Source organism: Phascolarctos cinereus, unplaced genomic scaffold (genome assembly GCF_003287225.1).
Source record: "Phascolarctos cinereus isolate Bilbo 61053 unplaced genomic scaffold, phaCin_HiC Scaffold_5;HRSCAF=322, whole genome shotgun sequence".
Lineage (NCBI taxonomy): Eukaryota > Metazoa > Chordata > Mammalia > Diprotodontia > Phascolarctidae > Phascolarctos > Phascolarctos cinereus.
The window spans coordinates 315,566,483-315,594,255 of record NW_027555958.1 but is presented as its reverse complement, the minus strand read 5'-3'; the positions used below and the strand labels follow the sequence as shown (position 1 = coordinate 315,594,255).

Sequence of the window (27,773 nt, the reverse complement as noted above, 5' to 3'; positions counted from 1 at the left end):
TCCTCAATTCACCCTTCATAGAAGTGGCTGTCTACTCTGCTTACCTGTAAGGCCTAAATAGTCTCTCTACCTTTGAATGAGATCATGTCAATCATTCCATTAGATATTGCGCACATAAGAATGGAAAAAAGTATTGAATAATCTATTTTTGGTGTTCCCCCTCTTTGAAACAGAGGTACTTTTCACTCTGAAGAGCAGAGAAAGGAACAGACTTATAGTCAGAAAATCCCTTAGTAATTCTGTACTATGAGTTAATACTGTCTCTGCTTCTAGATTTCTTTCACCTTAGATGCTAAGGGAAGCTACTGAGTATTATTAGGAAGCAGACTACTGGCTATGGTCCCTACTGTGGAAAGTGCTACTCTTTAAAGAGCCTGCCAAATGCTAAAAGGGCCAAGGCCATAGGCTCCATTACCTTACCAGGCAGTTATCAGTCACCATGACCCATGCATGAGCACAGGCAGAACTCTAAGCCCCAGAGGCCATATCATCATCCTCCTCATTATCAAGGCTAGCATTTATAAGGCACTTTAAGGTTTGCAAAGTGCTTTACAAATGTCATCTCTTTTTGTGCTCAGCAGCCCTAAAAGGTAGATGCTATTATTATCCCCATTTTGCAGATGAGGAAACGAAGGCAGACAGAGATAAAGAGATTTATTTGCCCAAGGACGTACCACTAATAAGCGAGTCCAGATTAAAACTCTGTCAGTTGCCACCTAACTACCTCTATATAGATGTCTGTACAGGTCAGAAAGGGAAAGAAATGAAGAGGCCAGGTAGCTCAGTAAAAAATGGGAAGGTGTTAGTGGGTTGGGATTTGATGAATTGTGTTTTAGAGAAATTCACATTGTAGGGAAACTATCACTTTCTCTTAATGACTTGGACATTCAGGTCATAATCATAAAATTTGAGAGTCTACCCCACAAGTGAGGATTGCTCTCCTTTCCATCCAGTAGCATACTCACATGTGGTCTTCCAGCCTCTGTCTGGACTCATCACCTCTGGAGGCATATATTTGATCCCTCCTCTACATGATGGCCCCTCACATACTATCATGTCCTTCTAACATCATCTCTTCTCTCAAGCCAACAGGGCCAGGAGGGACAAGGAACACTTTGGGTGACAAAGTCAGGATCCAGAAGGATTGACACAAATTAGTATGATGGCTTCAAAGAGAATTAGATGAAATTTATTAGGGATAAATGGAAAGTTACATTTTGTTTTAAAAACTCAACTTTACAAGTATGATGTGGCGTATCATAATGTGATCTTAGGCCGCATTAAGATAGTGTAATGTCCTGAACTAAGGAAGCAGTGAGGCCTTTGAAGGGAGGACAAAAGGAATAGGAGCCCTGTCATCAGGTATTGGAAGAACTGCCACATGGAAGGGTGATTAGATTTGTTCTGCTTGATCTCAGAGAGCAGAACTAGGAACAGTGGATGGAGGTTACAGAAAGGCAGATTTAGGCTCAATATAAGAAAAAAACTTTCTAACAATTATAATTGTTTCCAAGTGGGATTGGTTGTCTCAAGAGGCAGTAGATTTCCCCTCACTGAAGTCTTCAAGGAAAGACTGGCTGACCCCTTGCCTGGTGTGTCACACAGTGATTCTTGTACAGTTTAGAATAGACAGTTACTAAGATGCTCTGAGATTTTGTATTTTGATAGATCAACCTGAAAAAATCCAAGTACTGTTGATTTAGTGAATTTAATAATGCTTTTAATTTAAACTGATTCATGTAATTTCTTCGTCTTTTCTCTTCAGTCTTGGAGAAGAAACATTAAAAGAATTCTCAAAAGAATTGAAAGAGAAGGATATGTATGTTGGGGTACTTTTTTTTCCCCCTAGAGAGACTAGCCTCAATTCTTGATTAAGACGGCAATAGTTTATAGCTGATCCCAACCCACGTTCTCTCACATATGAGCATAGAGGGTAAAGCCTTAAGATGGTCTTAAAATCATTAAACCCGTGGCTATGGAATATTGCATGTAATATCAAACTGCATATAATATGGAGCTTTTTCCCCTCTTTTTTATTCTTCACTTATAAAGGATGGTTTTTGGGAGGGGAAGGAGGATGCATTGGGAAATACAGGTAATGTCAAAATAAAAGTAATTTATACAAATTTTAAAAAGGAAAAAAATTGAATCATGCTCACACAGGTGCAAGTCATTCTGTAATTACACTTAGAAAGTTGGAACGTTTACTGCCCCATAATTACTTCATGCATTCTCACATGTATGTTCTTCAATTGTCTAGTGACTTCATCCTGTATATAATATAGACAAAGAGATTTCAAAGCCTGTTTTGATCAGATAAGACCTTAGTGTGGCATCATTATAGGAAAAAATTTGTAGTAAAATCTATTTTTGGTATGAAGACCCCAATAATGAAGGAAGTAGTTGTTTTTATTTGTGGAGATCATTTTTAAAGCTAGAATTTCATGTCTGATTCTAAGCTGCTTCTTCACAGATTGTGGTATTTTGAGAACTCAAGTTTTATAAAGAGTCCTAGTTCAAACACTCTGTACTAGCTGTTTGACCATACTGAAGTTACTTCAAACCTCTCCGAGCCCGTTTCCTTTCTCTAAAATAGATATAATACTTGAAATATTCAATAACATATATTAAGTACGTACTGTGTACTAGGCACTGTGCTAAGTGCTGAGAATACAAATAAGAGAAAGACAGTACCTGCCCTCAAGGAGCAGACAGTCTAATGGGAGAGGACCACATACAAAAGGAGGCTGGGAAAGAGTGGGATTCAAACTCAGGCAAGCTGCCAAAGAAAGTGAATGAGCTGAAAAGCCCAGGGTTCAGCCCTCTCTGGAAGAGTGAAGTGCTGCACTCTCATAAGCGTGAGAAGGATTATTGAATAAGTGATTACTCTTGTGATTGTCCTTGACAACTGGTAAAGTAGGAAGAATACTGAGGTGGGACCAGAAAAACCTGAGTTTGAGTTTCAGCTTTGATGTTTTCTAGCTATTTGACTGCCTCATTGTTCTCCTCTGTAAAATGGGGATATAACGTTTATACTACATGCTTCTTAGGGTTTTTGCAGTGAAAGTAATCCATAATCACAAATCAACATACAGATGTGTTATAAGGGCATAATTGAAAAAGAAGTAATTATCTATAAGTGGTTTTGAACCATATGACATTGAGTATCACCTTCAGGGAATTATATCAGAAAATGTTGGGGGGAGGTCCTGTTTAGTATGATGAAAATGATATTGTGAATAGTATCGTGAGTAAGTAAATTGATGTACTTTCAGATTTCCAGAAAAATCATGGGAGTTTTTTGATGGTTATTGTTTTTTTGAATAGCCTTTCCTAATTAATTCAGTGTTTCCTTTTCAATTCTTTAGATCAGTGATAGATATTCAGGAATTGTCCAGTATTTCATGGGAACAAGGAAGCTCTTGTAAGGAAATTCTCTGCAAAACACCCAGAACAAGCCATGGACCAACCAGTGTCAGCACTCCACTTAGCCCAGGTAACCACAAGACAGATTTCCCTGAGAACTAGTTCACCCATGGAAAGTCAAGAGTTAACCATACCTGGCAAGTGAGCTCAGTTGCTATTTTGTCTCTGACATTTGAATATTTGTTTGGGCCAAAGAGTATAGAGTCAAGATTATAGTAAATAAAAGAAATGTCTGTTGTGGGGAGGGAAATAGATCATTAAATGCAAGTTTTACAAATGCCTTTGTAGAGACCTACCTAGCTTGATGAGAAAAATGTTTCATAGTTTGCAAAAGGTGATGTCGGTGCAGTTAGGATTAGATGCTTTTTAAGATTTCCTAAATATCATGTTTCTAACATAGTGTACATCAGATGATTTTCCTTTAGTCTGATAGCCCTGGTCCTTGGTTCTTGTTTTAAAACATGATATTTGGCCTCAGACTAGACACTTAATGGATCTGATTACTGAACACAATGGAAACTATATGGTATATTTAATTCCAAAAACAAAAGAACTAGACACCTAGCCAGGATTCTAGATCCATTATAACCTCCTGTGAAAAGATCTTCTGGTAACTCTGCTGACTCCTTTTCAATAGCAGGGGCAGTTTCATCAGTCATCACTCTGTATAAAGACTATTCTGAAGAGAGTTCATCTCAACCTAAAGCCCAGGAGACCTCTTGCTGGGACAGCCAGGAGTCCATTAGGACAATGTCAAATATATTCACAACAGCCAGCAGTAAAAAGGGCAGGAGAACTGATTCCTTCTCCTTCCCCTCTGAAATGCCTTCCTTTGGATTGACAGACCATGTAAGTAAGAGTATTGTGTATTTATTGTACATTCTTATGCCAAAGTCAAGCCTGACTCCAGGATTTTTTTTTTTGCCTATTAGAGATTAGAAGTCCTGCCTTTAAGTAAAATTAACATTAATAAAGCAACTATCTTCCCAGTCATTCTTCCTCAGGGCTGCCTCCTCAAGTTTGAAAAGTAATAGGAATTAGGGCTTATAGTTTTCCCAAAGATCTAGCCTCTTCTTTTGCTTAGGATATTCTCCTGACCTGAAATGCTTTTTTCCCCCTGTTCCTTGTTCACATTTTACCCATCCTACCAGCCCTCCTGCCCCCAGGTCCCAACTCCTTCAGAAAAACTCCTCTGTTTATTCCAACCCTTTCTGACCTCATCCTCCTCTGAATTCCTCAGTCATATACTGTCTTTACCACATCATTTAGATCTCGATTATAGCTAATTATATCTTCAGTGGAACCAAGATTTCTTTGGCATTGATATCCCCCCTGCATTGGTATAGAGCCACACACAGACATTATGTCCTTTATGATTCTTGTCTCTGATTTTGCAAAAATCCTAAAATTCTAGCTACATGCACTTCACTGTGCTTCTTGAAGTGGGGAGGTTTACAAAGGCAAAACCATGGAGCTTACATTCTGCTGGGCAGGGGAAATGAATGAATGAATGAATGAAGCATTTATTAAATACTCTTGCAAAGCACTGTCCTAAGTGCTGGGAATAGTGATAGAAAAGGAAGACAGGCCTTACTCACATTCTGCTGGGAGATAATATATATACAAGGTTTCAATTGTAAATCAGTGGAAAGATCTTTCAATCAGTATACGTTTATTAGACGCCTACTATGTGCCAGGCACTGTGCTAAGCTCTAGGGGATATAAAAAAAGGCAAAAGACAGACTTTGCCCTCAAGGAACTCACAATCTAATGAGGGAGACAACATGCAAACAAATACACACAAAGCAAATTATGTACAGGGTAAATAGGAAATAATTAACAGGGGGGAGTCACTAGAATAAAGAGGGATTGAGAAGGGCTTCCTGTAGAAGGTGAAATTTTATTTGGGATTTAAAAGGAAGCCAGGGAAGCCATTAGGCCTAAATGAGGAGGGAGCATGTTCTAGGCATGAGCATTGGCTAGGGAAAATGCCCAAAGCCAATAGATGGATTATCTTGTTCACGAAATGGCCAAAAGGCCAGTGTCACTGGATAGGAATATGTTTCTAGGAGTGAAGTAGCCTGGGAATAAGAACATGGGAAAGGTAAGGAGGAGGCTAGGTTATGAAGCGCATTTTGTTTTTAGTTCTGGAGGCAATAGAGAACCTTTTATTGGGGGCAGGGGTGTGTATGTATGACATATTCAGGTGTGTTTTAGGAAAATCACTTTAGTGGCTGGAGGATGGATTAGAGTGGAAAGAAACTTGAAGCAGGAAGACACACTAAGCTATTGCAGTAATCCAGATGTGAGGTGATGTGATGAGAGTCTTCACTAGACTGGTGGCAGTGTCAGAGGAGAGAAGGGAGATTTTACAAAGGTGAAATCAACAGGCCCTGACAACAGATTGGATATTGGTTGGGGGCAGGGGGGTGAGAGATAGTGAAGAACCCCAGGATGACTTCTAGATTGTGGGCCTGAGGGGCTGGGAGAATGGTATTATCCTTTATTGTAATAGGGAAGGTAACAGTTGAGGAGGGTTAGAAGGAATGCTAACAAGTTTAATTTTAGACTTGATAAATTTAAGCTGCTTGCCAGATATCTTTTGGACTGGAGATATGGGATTGGAGGTCAGCAGAGAGTTTGGTGCAGGATAGATAGATTTGAAGATCATCAGTGTAGAGAGATGGTAATTAAATTCATGGGAGCTAATAAAATCACCAAGTGAAGTAATGTAGAGGGAAAAGGGAAGAAGGTCCAGAACCAAACCTTGAGGGAAGCCTGTGGTTAGAGGGTGAGATTTGGAAAAGAGTCCAGTCAAGGAGAGAGAGAAGGAGTGGTCAGATAAATAGGAGGAAAATCAGGAGAGAGTGGTGTCCCAAAAACCTAGAGAGAAGAGAGTATCAAGGAGGAGAGAGCGATCATCGATGTCAAAAACTACAGTCATGGTCATGGACAATGAGGACTGAGAAAAAACCATTGGATTTGACAACTAAGAGCTCATTAGTAACTTTGCAGAGAGCCGTTTCTGTTGGAAGCCAGATTGTAAGGGGTTAAGAAGAGAGTGAGGAAAGAGAGTAGAGGTGCCTACTGTGGACAGCCTCTTTGAGGAGTTTAGCTACAAAAGCTATAAAGAAGAGTTGTGATAGCTAGTGGGGATGGAAGGGCTAAGTGAGAATTTTTTGAGGATGGGGGAAGCATCGTCATGTTTGTAGACAGTATCAAATGAGCCAGTAAACAGGGGGAGATTGATGATAAGTGAAATAATGGGGGTAACAGAGGGACCAGTCTGTTGGAAGAGACAGAATGGAATGGGGTCCCTTGTACAGGTAGAGGGGTTAGACCCCCTCACCATGCGAGACAGAAGTGAAGGAGGAGAGAGTAGCAGAAGGCAAGCCACAGATGGTGGTGGTCTACAGTCATTTAAACTTATTTTCTTTCATTCACTGTTAATTCATGTGTTCTAGTTGGGTCTCCCCTAATAAATTTGAGGGTAAGGTTCACATATTATTCTTCCATGTCTCACAGTTACATTATAGGCCATATATTTTATACTCAGTGTTGGTAGTTTGATCATTCTTTTGTCATATTGCTTCACTGGATATCTGTTTCTGTATTGTTCCAGAAATCAGCACTGATTCCTCATTTTATTAACCGGATTAGGAAGGGTTATTTTGGGGTCCATAGTAAAGAACTGAAAAGGGAAATTGATCCAGTTTTTCTCTCTGTCCACATTTAGATATTTGTTCTGTAAATAGGTGATTTTGTGGTTAATTAACCATATCAAACTTGTATATACTAATGGGGTTTGTTAAAGGATATTCTTTGCAGTCAGCAGAGGTTCAGGGAGGGCTGGAAATGGTGCAGGAGTGCTACAGTTTCTCTAGTATTTGTATCTCCTCCATCAGCTATCTAAGCAGCTGAGAAGCCCTTGGTAGGTCTTGTAGGAATTGTCAATTCCCAGATGGTTTTTGGGGTTGCAGCACCAACGATAAAGTGGTAGAACTACAGATGGGGCAACCGAAGCACTTCAGAGAAAGTACTAACACCAAAAATAAGCTCACCAGCTTTACTTTTTTATAAAAAAAAAATCCCCTTCTTAGATGCTTCAGGTTTCTTATTCCTAGTAATTTTAGGGCAATGACTGGCTAGATGGCATGGCAAGCATGGAATGAGAGTACTCATCTTTCTTCTTTCTCAACATTTGGAAATCTGTTACCCCTAGGAACTGGGGTGCTATCAAAAGTTGTTCCATTTAGCCTGAGTTCAATGCTGTGGATAATTTAGAACCGTTAAGAGATCTTTCCAGCAGTTTAGAGGGGAATATAAGGCAAAATAGTGATAGGCACCTGGGGTGCTCCTTGGTGGGGGATCTTTTGTTCTGAAGAGTTTGCAACTTTCCCTTGAGAGTCTGTGTATGAATATTGACCTACTTTGGGAAAAGGAGGAGTTTCCTAAAGATTCTGTTGTTAAGGAGACTGGGACCTCAACTTGGCAGTATCTCTGTATGTATATGCATATATTCATTCTTTAGCAAGAAATATCAGTCTGTTTACATATAAAGAGGAAGGATAGCACTTGCCATGTTAAAGATGCTAGATAGCAAAACTGTCCTTATATACATGATAAGAGTTGTGGGAACTCACAACTATGGGAAACCAGATGTGATAGGTTATAGTGTAGCAGTATTGATTGTGTTGTCACCAATGCACCCCTGGTTCTTTGGCATTGGTGTGAGAAATGAAAGAGTTAAGTTTCCACATAAGTAGATAAGAAATCAGCACAGACAGACTAACTTCTCTGGGAGTGTGGGGGGGAGGGGTTGGGGAGGGTGGAGGTACTAACTAAGCTTGCCCTGGCTTCTTTTACCAAGGGCATTTTCTCTCCTTCCAAGGAGGTGTTCCTACTTCTCTCGAGAACCGAAATGACGCATTTCAACTTCTTTAATAAGTCTTTGAGACACTAGTCTTCGGAGCTGAATCTGGGGTCATCTTTATAACATTGGGAAGGCACTCGTTGAGATGGTGGAGGATAGACTGGTCTGCTTCCAAGTTGTCCTATTCAACTTGTGGTAATTTGAGTTAAATCTCAGAAGTGTCCTACATGGGTTTATTTTATTTAGCTCAGTATGCATGAGGCCAATGCTCTGTTTTTTTTGATCAGTTACAGGGTAGTTTGTCCACATTCAGTGGACTTGGTTCTTCCATCACCAAGGCTGAAGCAGAATCTAGGAAACTACTTCCTGCCACTCAGCAAAGCAGACCACAGAAAGGTATTATGCTTAAACTTGAAATGCTTAGTGCAGTGCCTGGAACATGCTAGTTGACTGACAAATGCAACACAAAATATTAAGGAATACTAAGGGAGTTCTCATATTGTCTGTCCTTTAAAACAATATTCTGCTTTTAAAGATTGCAGTATTTGGTAGAGCTGCTTAGAAGTTTACTGGGAAGGATGAGGCCTTTGTGGCTGATTTTTTATTATTGTTGTGAATCAGCTTTTATTGGAGCTGCCCCTATAAGACAATGACCTGTTAAGTGTTTGCTAGTTCTTGCTGATCCCCTGGTCAGTTTATGCTAGGCTGCTTCTCTAGCAAACCCAACCTCAGATTCAACCTTAACTTCAGAACAAATGTTTCTTTCTCTTCCCCTGGGGCCTCTGAGAGTGAATTTCCAGGAGGGAGAAGCACCTAGAACCTGGGAGCACGAGGAACATCGTCAATGAGGGAATGACAACAATAACTCATATTTCTATAGAGGCAGTTTATGTAGTGAAAAGAGAGCTAACATCAGAGTCAGAAAGACCTGGGTTAAGGCCTGGCCTTTGACACATACTGACTGGGTAACCCTAAGCAGAATTCTTCAGCCCAGAGATCCTGAGATCCTTCTGCAGAGGACTTTTCCCATCCAGGTCTGTTGGACTGGAGGTCAATAAATCAAGAGGCAAGACTAGAAGATAAAAAAGATTAATTATCATCAGCTGAAGGGCAATTGCCAGGTGGATAACAGAGCAGAGGGACATACAGAGACATAGAGGATTTTAGCAGCTTTAGGACAGACAGCATTGAAGCTTTCAGGTGAGGCTGCCCAGTCATGTTCCTTATGTGGGAGGCTGAGTAAAAAGGATGGGATGTCACATAACTGGGGGTAACTCTTAACTTTGGAGTTGCCCAAGATCAGGTCTGTTGGGATAAGAGAGTTGCCCCGTAGTCAGTCTCATCAAACTCTCTTGCTAGGCTGAGGCCTAAGATAGTGGAAGCTTCCCTTTAAGATAGAATCAGTTTGCCTTACACAGCCTTACAGGTTGCTATTTCTGGGAAGATGTTTTCCCCAAGTTCACAGCACCCAGGTTTTGTCCATTTCCTTCACAGCATGTAATCTTTCAGTGTCCAGTGAGTGACTCTAAGTTGCAGAGGAGGTGCTAATCTTCATTAGTAGGAGTTTCCTATATGAAATAATAGGCCTAGTCCCTCCCACTACTTACCCCAACCCCAATACAAGTCCTTCCTCATGACAGTCCTGTAAGTTAAGTCATGCATATATTGTTATCCCCATTTTATTGATGAGGACAGTGAGGATCTGGGAGATTAAATTACTTTCCTGATCACACAGACAATAAAATCGTAAATGTGTGAGACTGGATTTGAACCCAAGTTTCTTGACTCTCATTTAGCACTCTTTCTTCTACAACTTGACAATTCAAAAGTGTCTGCTCTGGAGTATAGCCACTCCCACATGGTCTGTCTGAGCCTCAGCTGGGCTTTCTTGAGAAAGAGACTCATTTTCTATTGTTTGTTACTTCATTGTTGGGCCATTCATTGTGAAGGAGAACATACAGTTTAGGTCTGCCAAGCCTAGGTCAGTCTTTGAAGGACTAGTGCAAACAGGAATATCATTTCAGCTTGACTCTTCATTCTCTGTTTAGACCAACAGATTAAATTAATCATTCTTACCCCTTCCCCTTTTTAATTTTTAAGGGATAGCATATTCTCCTTCACCAGAGTGTATTGATGAACTACCTCCACCTTCCCAGGAACTCCTTGATGAAATAGGTAAGGGAAATGGAATCCAGAGTATGGTGTGGGCCTGTTAGGCAAAAGACCCCCTCTTCAGCAAAGGAAAAAGAGCTCATCTGTTGCTCTTTCACACCCCTGCAGCTCAGTTGCACAGCCTTTCCCACAGATATTACCACTGTTGAGCTCTGAAGTGGCACCACTAGATATAGTGAGAGCATATTTTCCAATTACAGCATCTTTGCAGATTCCCTCTAGACCATTTCTTATTTGAAAAGGCTGCTGCTGATAGAGTGGTGTGAGGAGTTGGATAGAGATATAGTTGTTGATAAGATTAGTCATAATGAATAATGAAATTTCTTCCTTAGTCTTGGATCATAGCATATACTTGTAAATCCTCTTGATCTTTGGGGAGCTTTACCTCATGGGAGTTGGGCTTTTTTTCCATGAACTAGGTCTAGTCTTGTGTGCCACGTGGTAACTCCTCTGCAGGGTTAGCCTGTGGCCAGCTGTACTCCATTGACTTCTCATAGTGCATCTGTAATCCCAATCACTACTCAGATGTCCTACTTCATTCACTTCACCATTATAGCAACTAATTGTGCCAAAATTTCTGAATGAGAAATAACACATTAAGTTGTCTAGAAATCAGTTCTCGAGGAATTAAAAATCCATTCCACTGAGAACCCAGAGGTGAAAAGATAAGGAATGTGCCAGGGTAAGAGAAGGCCATATTTGTCCTGAACTTCATACATAGATGATGCTGTATGGAATGCATTGGTTAGAGAATCTGCTCCTAGAAAGTTGTGCAACAGCCACAGAGAGGTAGGCTGCCTTGAATCTTTTTGTTTTTATATTATGACAGAACATTTGAAGCAACAAAGTGCTTCTTCCTCCGTGTTTGATGAGAATGGGTCGAGTTACTGTGATCTGACATTAAATGGTAAGTGGAGTGTCCATTGTAGAAGACCTTTCTACAATGGAACTATACTGTGATCCTGTCTTAAGAGTCTATGGTGGAGCCATCTCACAGGTGAAGTCAGGGTGTGTCTAAAGTGTGATCATGAAATTTATTTTTGAGATTGTCAGCCTCCTCTTTGTTCTCTTTGTCTCACCCATCTTTCAGGCACATTTCAGTCACAGTTCTGCCGTATCAAAATATATTCTCAGGAAAGGAGTCAGTCTCAGTCATTTTACCTTAGCGTGAACTTAATTCATAGTGTTGCCTCTCCTAAGGGCATTTGTGTTTCCAGTCTTACCTCTTTTCTGCTGACTATGGTTGAACTTGTGGAAGAGATTTTGAGGGAGATGGTCAATGACACTTTCCCCAAAATCACACTGTGAAGGAGGCTGCCAGCTCTGTCTACTTAGAGATCTGACCCTTGGCTGAGAACCCTTTACAGCATGGTGGTCTTTGTACTTTAGTCTAAGACAAATAGCACATATGTTCTGTGGAAAAGTCTGAGAGAGGAAATTTCCAGTGGGTAGACTTGCCCTGCACGAATGTGATCTGATCAGATCCTGTTGCATATGCACTAACTGTGCCCTAGAAGGTCACTGGGCCTTGAATTATGTTCTCAGAAAATCAGTGAACAATATGAGAGGGCTTTGTTTCCGTGGACCTGAAATTAAAATGGAAATGCCTTCCCAGTCCCCATTGTCTTTGGTTATCTTAGGGCAGGACAACTTCATGTATAGGTCCTTAAAATGTAACGCTATCTTTGCCCTAATGTGCATTTGTTGCTACTGATACCTGAAGGGGTTCTGCAGCATGCTCTACGTCTTCTTGGATGAGTCCATTTTGGAGCCTGGAACATTCAAGAAGGCAATGCCAAAGTTTGAGGCAGCCTCAGCTGTATTGAGCATCACTAATACTCAATTAAGTGAGTAAGTGACAAGTGCTTTACTTATCTGCAAGATCCTTTGAAGGTGGTCTAAAACTCATGCTTTCGAAGTGTTTTGATATTGCCTACATCTTAAGAAAAGAAGGCCACCAGGAAAATGAGCTCAAAGAAGACAGTTTGATTTTCTAGAAACTGAATGGGAGAATAAGAAATACCTTCCTGGGACAGAAGGATTAGAAAGCAATGTATTAAGTGCAATAGATTATTAACTCAATCTTAATTTTTTTCAGCCTGTAGTTCTGTAGTTTTATTAAATGTTTTGCTATTCTGATTAAGTAAATCTCATTAATTAGCTCTAGATCAAAGGCATTTGGAAGAAAAGCTAATTCAGAATAAAGGAGAAGATGGCAGTGTACTTTGGACCAAAGAAACCCTGTACCTAACAGAAGAGACAGACAGGTTAGTGACTTGTGCCCATGTTGTTGTGCTCTGAAGATATAGTGAGACTTGTATTTTCCAATTATAGCACCTTTGCAGACTCCCTCTAGACCATTTCTTGTTTGAAAAGACTGCTGCTGATAGAGTGGTGTGAGGAGTTAGACAGAGGTATACACATCACATATTCTGTCTCTATAGTACAGTGGCTTGATGGGCTTCTTTCAGTGCATTTTAGAGAGACAGAAGACTGAACAAAGTCGACCTAGAAAGCTAATGTGGTCTTAGGTTGCATTAAGAGAGGTGTGTCTAGAAGCAGGGCCCAGGAAATTATAGTTCCTATGTTATGCCTTGTCCAGAACACATCTGGATTATTAATGTTAAATCCTGGACACCACATTTTTTGAAGAATATTAGTAAGTAAATAATCAGTATTTGTGAGTGTTCACAGGAGGTCATCAAGGATTCATTAATTCATTCAACAGTCACTTACTAAGGACTGGGCCCTGTCCAAAGCACTGGAAATATGAAGATAAAAAACCATCCTGGAACAGCTAGGTGGCACAGTGGATAGATCTCTGGCCTTGGAGTCAGGAGGACCTGAGTTCAATTCTGCCCTCAGACACTTGATGCTTATTAGCTGTGTGACCCTGGGCAAATCACTTAACCCTGATTGCCTCACCAAAAAGCAAAAAAAAAAGATTCATTTTCTCAGAGAGCTTACATTCAGCATACACAGAAAAATAAATGCAAAGTAATTTAGAGGTTAGGGAAAGAAAAGTACTAGCAAATGGGAAAATCAAAATAGATATGTTTCCTATAAGAGGTAGTACTTGAGTTCAGCCTTGAAGGAAGCTAGGGCTTTTAAAGAAGTGGAAGTGAGAAGGGAACACATTCTAGGCATGAAAGACAGCCTGGGCAAAGGTATGTCATTTACAGGGGAACCATAAGTAGGCCAGTAGGGCTAGAACAATTTGGTAAAGGGGATTAAGAGTATGAGAGTTGAATGTTCCACTATTCACTCCAAGTTCTCCAACAAGGGGGACATGGAGGTACCAGTTTTAGACCCACACTGATGCTTTATTCATGGAATTGTCTTTGGGAAAAGAATGGAAACCTTCTCAGTTGGTTTTAAGGGTGAAAGCAAAAAGCCCTTTGAGTATACTTGGGCATATTTGGCAAGTGGTAGGAGAATCGTCTAGAATTATTCTCTCCTGTAAAGAATCAAGCCCCACTACATGTATTTGGTTTTTTTTTCTCTCTTTGGATTATGCATGTGAAATGCTAATTCAGATTCCATAGGGGAGGGGGAATAAAGTTATGTACACAAAGATGTTAACAAGGGAGAAAGGCCTTCCTTATTAATATAGCTAAGTATAAATATGTGTATTTTCTGGAGCAAGCAATATTAATTCATTTACCTTCCAGTAAACTACCAAGCAAGACATTAGGGAAATCATCACAGCAGTTAAAGTTTTGCTGGCCCTGCCACAGCATGGGAACTGATTGAGATTTCCAAGAGAAGGTGCAGAGAAGGAAGGGAAGAAAGCCCAGGACAGGACCTTGGCATATACCCACATGTTGGGGATGGTACTGGATGAGGATCTGGTAAAGTAAACTGAAGAGGAATACCAGTGAAGTAAGAGAACTAAGAGTGAGCAGCGTCACAAAAATTCAGGGAGAAGAAAGTAGGAAGGAGGATGAGGTCGGCAGTGTCAAATACTCTAGGGAGGTCAAAAAGAATGAGGACTTTAAAAAAATAAAAAAAAAAAGACACTGGCCTGTGAACCCCAAACCCCACAAACCCCAATTTGAAACAAAGTCCGCTCTAGGAAAGAGACAAGTGAAATTGGGGTACATGTGTCCACAGTTTAATTTCTCAAAGTGGCTTGACATGCATTGCATGGGAGTTCAGTCCAAAACTGGGCCCCTCCCAAGAGGCCGGTTCAGAACTGGTTCAATTTGGGATTTTGGGATACAGCGTTATATGCCCTTCGAAGAGTAGGTGTTCCCACAGGGGTGCCAATCAACCATAATTGGTGGATATACTAGGAGGTGGGTGGGTTCCTTAGATCGCTCAGTCCACAGGGGCCTGTATCACTTGTCATCAAAGGAAATGCCACCCCTAATCTTGAAAGTCTGTCTCCACCCAAACCTGAGTAGATAAAATCAGTTTAGGCCTGGGTTGGAGTTTGACCAAGAAAAGAAGATTCAGTGCAGTCTCAATATCAGAGATGTCCTTCCGAAGAACTCTGAAGCAGAAGACTGGCAGGGTGGAGCTCTGAATCTCCAGGACAAAAGTTACCAAGAGAAATAATTTTTAACACAACCTACTCTGATATAATGGAAAAGTTGTTGAACTGGGAGTCGGAGGACTTGGGTTAAGCACTACAACTCTTATGTCAAGTCACTTCTCTAAACTTCAGTTTCCCCATCTATATTATGAGGGGAATGGACTAAACGAGCTCTGACATTCTATGATTTGGCTCCAGTGCCCATTCTGCCCCTATTTGGGGCTGTTTGCAGTGGACTTGTGCCTACATGCCATAGCAAAGTGCAGTCTTATTGCACATACTCGTTGAGAAGAAACACTATCATCTGCTTTTGTGCTATGGATGAGAAATTTGGCTATAATCCTGAACCTCAGCATCCTTCTCCATTAAATGGTGATAATATCTGTAGTACTGACCTCACTGTATTGTCGGGAGGGTAAAATGAAAGCACTTTATAAACCTTGAAGCATCATGTAACTATTGGTTATCATTATGCTATAATGATGATAATAGCTTTTATGTTCCTTCCTCTTTCTTCCTCTTCTGTTGAAAAAAAGGAAAAACGAAACTCTTATAACATATATATGGTCAGACAATACAAATCCTCATGTTGGCCATGTCTAAAAATGCACGTCTCATTCTGTACAATCTTTCAGGAGGTGGGTAATATCCCACCTCTCTATCATCATAATGCTGTGGAATCCAGGTTGGTCATTGGCTTGATCAGGTATTGAGTCATTTCTTCAGCTGAAACATGTTACGTTTTGCTTCAGCCTTTTATTTTAACTTTGCATGAATCTTTGTTTCAAGTATGTTTCTTGTAAATAACTTATTGGATTTTCTTTCTTTTTTTTTTTTTGGTGAATCAATTGGGGTTAAGTGACTTTCCCAGAGTCACACAGCTAGTGAGTGTTATATGTCTGAATCCAGATTTGAACTCAGGTCCTCCTGATTCCAGGGCCAGTGCTTTATCCACTGCCTCACCTAGCCGCTCCTGGATTTTGCTTTCTAATACATTCTACTATCCTCTTCTGGTTTACGGATGAGTTTGTAATATTCACATCCATACTTATGATTCTTAATTGTGCGTTTCCCTTCATCCTGTTATCTTTTATTTCTCTGTGTTTCGTACCTGCTCTTTAAAAAGAAGAGCAGACTTTTTGTGGTGGCAAAGAATTGGAAATTGAGGGGAAGTCCATCAATTGGGGAATGGCTGAACAAATTGTGGTATATGAGTGTAATGGAATCCCATTGTGCTATAAGAAATGATGAGCAGGCAGACTTCAGAAAAACCTGGAAAGACTTATATGAACTGATGCTGAGTGAAGTGAGCAGAACCAGGAGAACATTGTACCCAGTAACAGCCACACTGTGCGACGATGATTTTGATAGACTTATAAGCTTTTCTCAGCAATGCAAGGATCTAAGGCAACTCCCAAAGACTCATGATGGAAAATGCTATCCCCATCCAAAAAAAGAATCATGGAGTCTGAATGCAGGTGGAAGCATACTATTTGCTCTCCTTTTCTTTTGTTGTTTTGTTTTGTTTCTTCTTTCTTGTGGTTCCTCCCATTAGTTCTAATTCTTCTACATATCATGACTAATGTGAAAATATGCTTAGTATGAATGTATAAGTAGATCCTGTATCAGATTATACACCATCTTAGGGAGGGGACAGGCAGGGGGGGAGAAAATTTAAAAACTCAAAATCTTATGGAAGTGAATGATGAAAATTAAAAATAAATAAAAAGAAGAGCAAAATGATGAGAGAGGTGGTGAGCTCAGCTCCAGTATTATAGGTTTGCCGTAGGCTGCTTGTCCTTTCCGGCCCCTTTTCTCTTTCCTTCGCCTTCAACCCAATCACAAATCCTCTTCAAGATCCAGCCACATTAGTTAGAGTTTGTTTTGGTTAGGACTAGTCCATACCTGAACTTGCCCTCCCTCTTATTTGCCTCATTCCCTTCTCCCCTTTCTCTTCTGTTTCTCTTTTGAATGAAATATATTTCTTTACCCAGCTTTATTTTCTTCCCTCCATTGACCAGTTCAGATGAGATGAGGTTCAAGGGTGGCTAGTTTGCCCTTATGCTTTCCTCCTTTGGTTTTCTACTTTTACACACTGTATAAGATAATTTTCTCTACCTTTCCTCTTCCTTTTCCCACCAGTGTATTCATTTTCTCTCCCTTTCCATTTTTTTCTTTCTTATAAAATCATCAAAACAAAAAAATAAATCAGTCATCAAAACAAAACCTCTTGTAGGCTCTCTTTTATTAGAAGATTCTCTTCATGACCCAACTGGAAACTGAGGCTCAGAGAGGGGAAGTGAATTACCCAGCATCACAAATAGTAGCAAGAGCTAGGATTTGAACCCAGGTCTTTTGACTCCAGATCTGGTGTTCTTTCCACCATTTTATTGATGAGGAAACTTCTTGTCATGGGAGGTATTCAGAGAGTGATGGCCATCTTACCAGGAATAATGTGGAAGTGATCTCTACACTGGGTGGAACATTAACTCTATGACCCCTTAAGTTTTCTTTGAACTCTAAAATTATAAGGACTTAGACTAGTAACTTCATCAATAAAGTGAATAAGTTGAACTCAGAAGGAAATGTAAACATTCAACTTGACCTTGGTCATTTTGCCCCTGGACAGGGCTCACTCTACTCTGGATGAGGACTTGGAAAGATGGCTGTCTGAGCCATCTGAGAAGAACAAGAAGCTTCAAGAAGGTCTTACAGAGATCTCTCCAAGGTTGTTGCTCCCCACTAGGGGATTATTAATTTATTATATTAAGTGGGTCTGATTTTCATTTTCTGCCTAAGGTTATCTGGGATCTTTGGAAAACTTGTGTAGTGATAAGATTGCATTGTCACAAATGAGCAAATGTCAGCCCCAGAATGATTTTATAGAAGAAGAAATGAGCGTATTAGGTTCAAAATGGCCATTTAGAAAAAGGATGTCTTTGAGATTTTATTGGGATAGGATGGGGCAGGTTTGGAAGTAGAATAGTCTTCTGAATCCTGATTTTAGTGGCATCAGGTTTTGCAGTTCTGGTACCATGTCCTTGACTTGGATACCTGTTGTGTCACAGGTAGAATGTGAGCTTCTCATGAACAAGGATAATTTTTTTGTGCTCTCTTTCGTTCATTGTGCTCTCCGCATTGAGCACAGTGCCTCACACAGAGTAGATATTTAATAAAGGTTAGTGGTGTTGAGTTTTGGTCCTGGTTTGTCAGCCAACAAATAATCTTGGCAAGTGCTTCACTTCTGTGAAGTGGGCCTGACTGTCATCACCTCCCCTTCCTAGGGACCCTAGATTCACAGCAGGTGGAGCCGTTCATAATAGAGGTTATTAAGTGATCTAGCCCAGGTGGCCAATAGTAGATCTAACAGGAGACCCCGGATTGATTGACAGCAGGTCACTGTTGCCTTCTTTATGCTGTACCATGCTGCCCCTCCCACATACTTTTCTTTTTTTTTCTTTTTTTAAAACTTATTTATTTTTAGTTTTCAGCATTTACTTCCACAAGATTTTGAGTTTCAAATTTTTATCTTGCCCTCCCCCCACCCAAGATGACATGCATTCTAAATATCCCTTCCCCTAGTCTGCCCTCCCTTCTATCTCTCCCCCTCTTCTCTTATCCCCTTCAAGCCCTTCTACTTTCCTGTAGGGCAGGATAGATTTCTGTACCCCATTTCCTATATTTCTTATTTCTCAGTTGCATGTGAAAGCATTTTTTTAAACATGTGTTTTTAAAACTTTGGGTTCCAAATTTTCACCCTTCCTCCCTCCCCACCCACCCTCATTGAAAAAGCAGGCAACTCAATATAGGTTATACGTGTACAGTTATGCAAAATGCTTCCATGGTAGTCATCTTGTGAAAAACTAGCTCTATTTCCCTTAATCCTATCCTGTCCCCCTGTTTATTCTATTCTTTCTTTTGACCCTGTCCTTCCTCAGAAGTGTTTGCTTCTGATTACCCCCTCCCCCAATCTGCCCTCCCCTCCATCATCATCCTGCTCCCCGTCTCCCCCCCCCCATTTTCCTGTAGGGTAAGACAGATTTCCATACCCAATTGAGTGTGTGTGTGTGTGTGTGTGTTATTCCCTCCTTAAGCCAAATCCTATGAGAATAAGATTCACTCATTTCCTCTCACCTTCCCCTGTTTCCCCTCTACTGTAAGAGCATTTTCTTTTCTGTTTTTTGTGAGGTAATTTACCCCATTCTACCTCTCCCTTTCTCCTTCTCCCAGTATAATCCTCACTCACTCCTTAATTTTATTCTCCAGATATGACCCCTTTATCTTCAACTCACCCTGTGCCCTCTATCTATCTATCTATATCTATATCCATAGATATACATACATATAATTTTTTCCCTCCAACTACCCTAATACTAACAAAGGTCTCATGAGTTATAAATATCATCTTTCCATACCAGAATGTAAACAATTCAATCTTAATAAGTCTCTTATGATTTCTCTTTCCTGTTTACCTCTTCATGTTCCACTTGAGTCCTGTATTTGAAAGTCAAATTTTCTATTCAGCTCTGGTCTTTTAATCAAGAATGCTTGAAAGTCTTCTATTTCACTGAATGACCATTTTTTCCCCTGAAATATTATATTCAGTTTTGCTGGGTAGGTGATTCTTGGTTTTCCTTTGGGAATCTCTTTTAGGAGGAGATTGGTGGATTCTTTCAATTTCTATTTCGCCTTCTGTTTCTAAAATATCAGGGCAGTTTTCTTTGATAATTTCTTGGAAGATGATGTCTAGGCTCCTACATACTTTTCAAGGCTATCATGAAAATAAAATGAAGTAATAAAAAGACTTTGAATAGTTGAAAGTGCTATATACAAATGTAAAGTGGTATTTATTAGTGATAGTATTAGATGTTTTTGTTGTTTTGACCAAAAAGGGGTAATTAGTTAGTGATGTGGATGTGATAAGGAGCTTAGGAGAAAAATGATGTGTCATCCTGGAGTGTATAATGATGAAGGAAGAAAATATTAGACCTATTCATTAAAACCTTGGACTTTTTGACTCAGAGAAAAGCTAGATATAATTTCATAATTAAAGGAGGCCCACCTAGAGCTAGATGAGCTACAAAGACTCATTTCAGATCTAAATCCTGTGATTTGATCTATAACTAAAATAGATTTGGTTTAAGAGGGATGGAAAGTTCTAAAAATTGAAATTCTCTATAGAGTTATAAATAATCTCTATGAGAAGGAAAGGGGGAAATAGTATTTCCAAATCTTTGTGGTGGTTTGTGTGATAAGAATAAAAATTCTGTTAGAAACTGTAATGCTAGATTCAATTAGCTAGAAATTTTATAGCCGGTATTTGCCCTGGTCTCTGAGAAGGGGCAGGCTATGAATATAGCTAGCTAGTCAGAGAGAGAGCTGGACAATAGAGTAAGAAGAGAAACAAGGAGGAAGAGTGACTGACAAAATGCTTGTTGGTAAGGTGTAGTTGGTAAGCAGTAGCTGGTTAGTAAGCACTTAGTAGCCGCTTAGTGAAATCTTGACATAGGGCCATGTTTTAGCTAGAGTATACTGTGGCTGTCATTCTGTTCTAGGTGACCAGGCCTCCGAGTGACAGCTCTTCCTTCCTTACTTGAGGCCTCCATGGTGGCCACCATATTATGGCTGCCATCAGCTTATTCCAAGCTAAGAAGTCTTCCATTGCTAAATTAGTTTGGAGAATTGATCCCAAGAAATCACTATGCAAAGAAAATTGAGATCATTGTTTTAATAGAATAGCAAGATAGTAGAGAGATACACAAATAGGGACACTGCACCACCTAGCTGCCCCAACCCCAAGGATTTTAAAGACAGAGATAACCTGTGTACACCAAAATGTTTTTAGTAGAAAAGGACTGGAAACAAAGTCAAGATCCATAAATGTGGGTAAGAGATAAACAAATTGTAGAATATAATGAAATGTTATTGTGCCATAAGAAACAATGCATATGCAAAATACAGATAGGAACGGAAGAACTTAAATTATCTGATGCAAAATGAAGTAAGCAGAACCAGGAAAACAGTACATGGAAATAATGGAAAAAAGAGCAATCGAAAAACAAAACAAAAAATATATTAGTGCTGTGTAATTATAATGACCAAACTTACTTCTAAGGAAGAGAGATAAGAAAACGTACCTCCTTCCAATACTTAACTGAACTGGGAGACTATGATTGTAAGAACATTTAATATACTGTCAGGTTTGGTTGATGTATTGATTAGTTTTGCTGAACTGCCTTTTTTTCCTCTTTTTTGTTCTTTGCTACAAAGGATAGTTCTCTGGGTAGAGGTGGGAAAGGGGATGTATTTAGAAATGAAGGTGATATAAAAGCAAAAGATACCAATAAAATTTTTCAGCTGAAAATAGAGAAATATGTATGGCTGTTTAAAACTTCTGATGAGCCCAGATTTTAAAAGTACACATTCAAAGATTCAAATCCTTGCTCCAAAACTTACTAATTCTATGATGATAGAAAAGTCAGTCTCTTTCTCAGAACTTTAGTTTCTTCATCTGTAAAACAGGGCCAATAGTACTTCCACTAAATACTTCATGAGCAGTTAGTAAGGAAAGCTAATCATGAACTTTAAAGAACTATAGAAATGTAAATTATCTATAAATTGAAGTTGAAGTAGGTGGTAAGTTACGATGAAAAGAAGACTAGATTTTTTTAGTCAGAGGACCTGGGTTTAAATCCTACCTACCAGTTATACTATGTGACGTTGGGCAGGTCAATCTCCCTGGGCCTCAGTTTCTTCATCTATCTAAATGAAGTTGTTGAACATGATGAGCTCCAAGAATCCAAAGACTCTTCTAAATTCTAAATCATGATTCTATGATCCCTGAGAATTTTCAGTTATCTTCTTGACCAATAGAGAGTATTCCTACTTGAGTTGTCAGTCTAATCTATAACTGTTTCACTTTAGAAAGAATCTTAGGAATGAGTCTGAAGTATTCACATAACAGGAGGTTGTGAACAAGAAACTGGCTCCTACCCATAGTCTGATATTATATACTTTGCCCTTTGAATACTGCCCTCCTGGCCCCTCTCCTCATGGTCTGATGTCAAAATTCTTGTTGTTGAAGGGAGACAAGTATAACAGCTCAAGAAGTTGGTGAAAAGAAGAAAAAGAGGGAAGAAGGGGCCGAGGCAGAGAGAAGGAAATCAGATAGGTTTCCTGGGATCCCTGAAGGTATTTTTCTTTTAATAGGTCCTGTTTAATGGATCTACAGTATTTATTCTGGAGGCCTCTGTCTTAAGGAGTACAGAGTTTATTCAGAACTGGTTGCCTGCCAGTGACCAAACTGATTTGTGTTGCTTTTGTTAATTTATTTTCCCTCTAGTTTATGGTGAAGACTTGTCATTAACACCCAGTTCTGCTTCCAAACTAAGCTTTAGGTCCAACATCATGAGTTTGTTTTTGCATCTAGATAAGGGTAGTTGACAGAGCACAAAACTTTATTTTTTGGTGGTCTGGCAGCTCATAAAAAGGCTGCAGAATCAATCAAAGCAGTTGATTATGGAACTAAAATGGGGGGCACATGCTATGGGAAAATCTTCAGCTAACTTTGACTTTCATACTGCTTTAAAAAGCTTTGCGTGCCTGTGATACCGTTCACAAATGACTCCTTCCCATACAGAGATACCTCCCTGGCAGCAGATTAGCAGTTTGGTGGGAGGCAGGTTCATTTTGTTCAGGCCACCGTGGCATTAACTGATTCCTCATAGCCCAGTGCTCCTGTGAAGGGGTATTAGGTACTGTGTGGGGTAGAGACCTGACCAGCATTTTAGTAAGTCTTAACCTTAATAAGAATGGCCTGCCTGGGTTTGGTTTATGACTTAGCATGTTGGGTCCCAACCTGTGAGCTTCAAATACTCCGGGGAGCACAGAAGAATTTTTGCAAGGGATCTGTTTCATACATGAATTGGTGTAATCAGTTAACAAACAAATCTTCTGTTGCCTGAATAAATGATATGGCTCACATATATAAATATTACAGTTTTTCAAAGTGCAGAGTTGCTGTTGAAGTGAATAAAATACAAATTCACTTAAAAGTTTGTTTTGAATTCATAGCAGTTTTCTATCATCATATATTTTCTCAATGCATACAAATCCACATTTTGTATCATATGAGACCCTGAAATGTTTTGCCCCTTAAAAATAGTCAATGTGGAGCAGCTATAAATAGACATAAAAATGAAGGGCTAGAGTCTATTCCCTATAGTTCCAAAATGAACATTTCTCTTGGGGGAGGAGGGAACCTATATAGCACCAACTATAGACTGAACAATCTGACTCAGACTAGGGAGACTGAGTTGCCACTGCCCTATTTTGAATATAAAGATGTTTAAGGGCTTTGACTGGGATTACTTGCTAATTTACTTGTGGTTTGCTTGTTCCAGATCAGGAAGAACTGAAACCTGGTTTGTGGCATTGCCTGGGTTGGACCCAGCCATCCAGGTAACTTAGTGTCAGATACATTTGTATGTTAAGCTCCCCCAGTTTCACACAGCATTAGTAGAACTATCAGAAATCACCTACATAGAGATGGGGATTCCAGCATTATATTGTATTTAAAGTTTCTGTAGTGGGGGCTGATGAAAATGAAAATTGACAGTTGAGTTCAGCATGGGTTGAATGAATCATAGTGATTTTAATTGTAGTTCTCTTGGTGTTCTCCAAAGGACAATTTAGAGGTATATCCCACCACACAAATTTCCCTAATAATGTCTTTTTTATCTCAATTGAATAGAAATATTCCATTTGTAAGCTATTTTAAAGTAATTATTTTTTTTTATCCCCTCTCTCTCCTTTAAAAAATGAACATAGGATAATCGTTCTGGATCAGAGCAACACCTCAGACTAATCTGAATTAGATAGTAGATAAGTTTCCAGTGTGTTTTTGTATTCTCCCTGTTGCATACTCCCTGGCTCTGGTTGGCCGTGATCCTTACGACTCTCATGAAATCCTCTTGCAGTTGGTGGTGCTTGGACTTATCTCTTCACTATAATAACAGACATGAGGGATGTGCCTGGATCCATTCGTTGGTGCATAAAGCCTTGTTCTTTAGTCTCATTTTGCTGGTGAGAAAGTTTGGAGTGTAAAAGTTTTCTTGTGGGTGTGTAAATTCAATGCTGTGCCTAACAGTGGCTCCTGGTTTTATTATGGTGGGATGAATCAAACATTTACTGTTGGTTGATGTATAATAAATGTTCCTTGTTAGACCAGTTTGGTTTCAATTGTGTAAGATGCTACTGCTATGCCTGCATATTCTAGTTATTCCAGGTACCAAAGAGTGGACACCTGGACTTTGTAGGGACTCCAGCACAAAGAAAACCCTTCAATTTGTATTTTGGGTGGTTGTCAAGTGAAGACAATATTTGCTCACTGCCTCACATAGAAAATGAGAATCAGCATTTTATAATTGAAGCATTGCTTTTGTTTTGAGTTATTGCTCATATTCTCATACTGCTTGTCTCAAGTTCTAGTTGGTACCCACTTAAGGAAAAAGGCTGTTATTCCATATGCAGCCTGGATTATGGGAATGTGGGGAGACAGAAGCATCACAGGGAAGAATACAAATTCTTCAAAAGGAAATTCAGTGAGTCACTACATATTTCAGCACTCTACAACTCATATTTGATGTCAAGGGAGTAAGCTTATGAATGACATGTAGGGTAAGGCTAACATCTCCATCTTATATTATAATTACTCTCCTGGGAGGTTAGCCTGGGTACATGTTATTAGAGGATGGTATTACCTTGACTTGCTTCCCCTTTATGTTTGACTACAAGCTGTCAACAGCACTGACTAAATAACCACCTGATATCTGTCTTGATGAAAGAGTGGTGGGACTTCACTTATAACAACTGAGTTGTGAAGTTGGTCAGATTTATGGAATTTCCAGAGTTTCGTTGCTACAAAGAGGCAGCTGTGAAAGTACAAAGTAAATGGAAGGTTTTTATGCAAAAAAAAGTTATACAGTTGTGTTGTTGGAACATCAGCCAATCCATCAACAGGCACTTATGGAACATCATGGGGGAGACAAAGTAGAAAAGTAGTCTCTGACCCTAACAAGTTCAAAAAAAGAAAAGTTTGCAAAAGAGAAAGATAAATGCGTACTAGTAACAAAAAGACAAAGCAGGAAACCCTAAATCCTTAAAGAGGTGCAGCATCCTCTCTAGGATCACTCCTCCAACCATCTGTCACTGGAAGGTTGGGTCTCCACAGAGGGGACTGCTAGCTCCAGGTCTAAGGGTAACCCTGAAGGCCATCCTCCCAACACTGGCCCATGAATGCTTCCACTAACAATCATTCAGTTGTCTCAGTTACCATTTAACAAAGGGGATTACTCAAATGGCATAGCAAAAACAATAGGTACCATGACCAGTCCTAAAACGTTGGGACATATGGTCTCATGACATGTGTAGCCCAGGCAATTTATAACTGTAGTACTACAGTGCCTCAGAAGAGTCCTCACAAAGCTAATGTGGGTTGTAGCATCAGTAATGGGTTGCTAACTCCTCACAAGGCTCAGTATAAGGTGTTGATCTGATGGACTCTTTGGGCTCCATCTTCAGTGAGCAAGTGCATTCTACCTTTTCTAGACTCAGACTCAGCTAGATGTTAACTTGTGTCTTCAGCTTGAGGGTGTTATTACAGAATTCTTTTTGACTGGAATACTAATGGGTGCTTTCAGAAAGGACAAAGAGCCTTAACTTAGGATTGGCAGAAACCTTTCCAGGTCTGCCCCTTCTGAGCCTTGGTTTGGAGATTTATCACCTCATAGACAAGGGCTAGGAGTCCTGCAAGCTACTCCTTGAACAAGGAGGGGGGAGTGAAAGAAATAGAGCCCAAAGAACAGTATACACGTTAACAAAAAAGACAACAAATCCACTTTGTACAAGTAGTAGAGAATGTTCCTAAGGATCAGAACCAGTATTGTTAAAGAGTTTCAAGGGACCTCATTGTCCAGCTAGTCTAACCCACATCTGAAACAGAATCCCCTCAACCACATACCAAGAAAATGATACTTCAGCCAATGAAGGGAATCTTTGCTCTTTCAAAGCAGCCTGTTCAACAGCTTTCATGGTAAGGAATTTTACCAAGATTATTACCTCTTTGCAACTTTTGCCCAAGATTCTTAGTTCTGATTTCTGAGGTTAGGGTTATGGATAGGGTTAGAGTTAAGGTTAATGAATAGCATTATCCTAAAGGTCAGCCATCTTAGGAGCCAGAAATCCCCCCACCCACCCTCTTGAGGATGGCACCCCACCCCACCTACCCAACCATCATGTCTGTTGAGGGAGCCATAACTTTCTCTACCTCCCCCTAACAAAGACCTTTCTTCCACCTTTACCTCTTCCCTCACCTTTACATATTACATACCAGACAGTCTGGGATGGTGAGGTGTAAGGATGAAGATGTCAGAATGGGATTATCAGTAATCAGGGATGTCCAACAACCCTTCCCTTGACTCCTCAGGGCCCCAGGTCCCCCTTCTCTCCCTGAACAGAGCTACCTAACCAGCCTCCTGCTTTCCCACACCCTTTCTGCTCCAACTATGTTTGTTTCTGAAGTCTTTCCTTCACCTCTCCCAGTGTGGGCTTTTCCCTTAACATCCCTTCGTCTTCCTATCCCTGCATGAGGTTTGTGACTCACAGCTATGGGGAGGAGATGGATATGTGAGTTTTAGGGGGGACAGGAAAGGGATCATTAGGGATAAGGAAGGTGGTAAAGTATATAAAGCTTCGGGCCTAGAGTCAGGAAGAGTTCAAATCCTAACTCAGACATTCACTAGTTATATGACCCCATTGGGCAAGTCACTTAACCTTGTTTACCTCACTTTCCTCAACTGTAAAATGGGAATAATAATGGCACCCAGGGGTGTTGTGAGGATCTAATGAGATAGTATTTGTTAAGTACTTAGCACAGTGTCTGGCACATAGTAAGTGGTATATAAATGTTAGTGATTAATATTAAATTTGGGGAATGGGATGAAAATGACAGAAAAACAAATTGAAAACAATTAACACAATAATTGAGTCAACTTAAGTTTGAATTCCAGTTGTAACTCTTGGCCCTGTGCCTTTTAAAATCAGTGAACTAGATAAAGATATAGATGCTATGCTTCTCAAAATCACAGATGGATGAGAAACTGTCAGGGCTAGCTAACAGATGACCCAAGTTCAGAACTGAAAAGATGAGTGAATTTAAGTGAGTCAGGTAACCCTTCAGAGCCCCATTCTCTTCATCTAGAAAGTGAGGGTGTTGAAATAGGTAATCTCAAAAAGTGAGAATGATGGGCCCAGCTGAATAGGATAAAATGAAATAGAGATAAATATGAAATTCTATACCAGCATCCAAAAAATAAACTTTACAAATAGACCATGAGAGAGGAGAGGCTAGAGCCAGGGTTGGAGAACCTGTGGCCTTGAGGCCACATGTGGCCTTCTAGGTCCTCAAGTGCAGCCCTTTGACTGAATCCAAACTTCACAGAACAAATCCTTTTATTAAGGCGTCTAGGCTAAAGTTTCCCCACCCCTGGCCAAAGTTTGTATGGAAAAGATCTGAAAGTTTTAGTGGGCTGCAATGGAGTCAACAGTGAGACGTGTCATTCAAAAAATCTAATGCAGTTCTAGACTATGCTGTATTAAGAAAAACATAGTATCCAGGATTACATAGGTAATAGTCCACTATACTCTGCCCCAGTCAGACTATATCTGTAGTATTATGTTCAGTTCTTTGAGTATTGGCTAAAATCT

At 39.9% G+C, this 27,773-nt stretch overlaps 2 protein-coding genes across 8 annotated transcripts in view; one reads left to right on the top strand and one right to left on the bottom strand.

Annotated features, from left to right (window-relative positions):
* TEX14 (testis expressed 14, intercellular bridge forming factor) overlaps positions 1–24,236 on the top strand; it is a 137,040-nt gene extending 112,804 nt beyond the window's left edge. For 4 of the 6 annotated variants that reach the window (XM_020991862.1, XM_020991869.1, XM_020991865.1 and 1 more), the window contains 10 exons: positions 3,369–3,496; positions 4,064–4,275; positions 8,587–8,695; positions 10,400–10,474; positions 11,301–11,378; positions 12,633–12,738; positions 17,638–17,736; positions 22,093–22,199; positions 23,411–23,468; positions 23,987–24,236. In XM_020991862.1, coding sequence (XP_020847521.1) covers positions 3,369–3,496; positions 4,064–4,275; positions 8,587–8,695; positions 10,400–10,474; positions 11,301–11,378; positions 12,633–12,738; positions 17,638–17,736; positions 22,093–22,199; positions 23,411–23,468; positions 23,987–24,113 — 1,099 coding nt within the window. In that variant the 3' untranslated portion in view covers positions 24,114–24,236. Of the gene's footprint in view, positions 1–3,368; positions 3,497–4,063; positions 4,276–8,586; positions 8,696–10,399; positions 10,475–11,300; positions 11,379–12,632; positions 12,739–17,637; positions 17,737–22,092; positions 22,200–23,410; positions 23,469–23,837 lie in introns of all 6 variants that reach the window. The other 2 variants (XM_020991866.2, XM_020991867.1) reach the window with 2 other exon arrangements.
* The window catches only part of SUMF2 (sulfatase modifying factor 2), an 83,920-nt gene that overhangs the window by 41,836 nt on the left and 14,311 nt on the right, over positions 1–27,773 (bottom strand). The window contains exon 9 of one of the 2 annotated variants that reach the window (XM_020991874.2): positions 9,166–9,371. The exons of the other annotated variant lie outside the window; for it this stretch is intronic. Within the exon in view, the coding sequence (XP_020847533.1) occupies positions 9,359–9,371 (13 nt within the window). The 3' untranslated portion in view covers positions 9,166–9,358. Of the gene's footprint in view, positions 1–9,165; positions 9,372–27,773 lie in introns of those variants that run through there. 2 annotated transcript variants of the gene reach the window in all.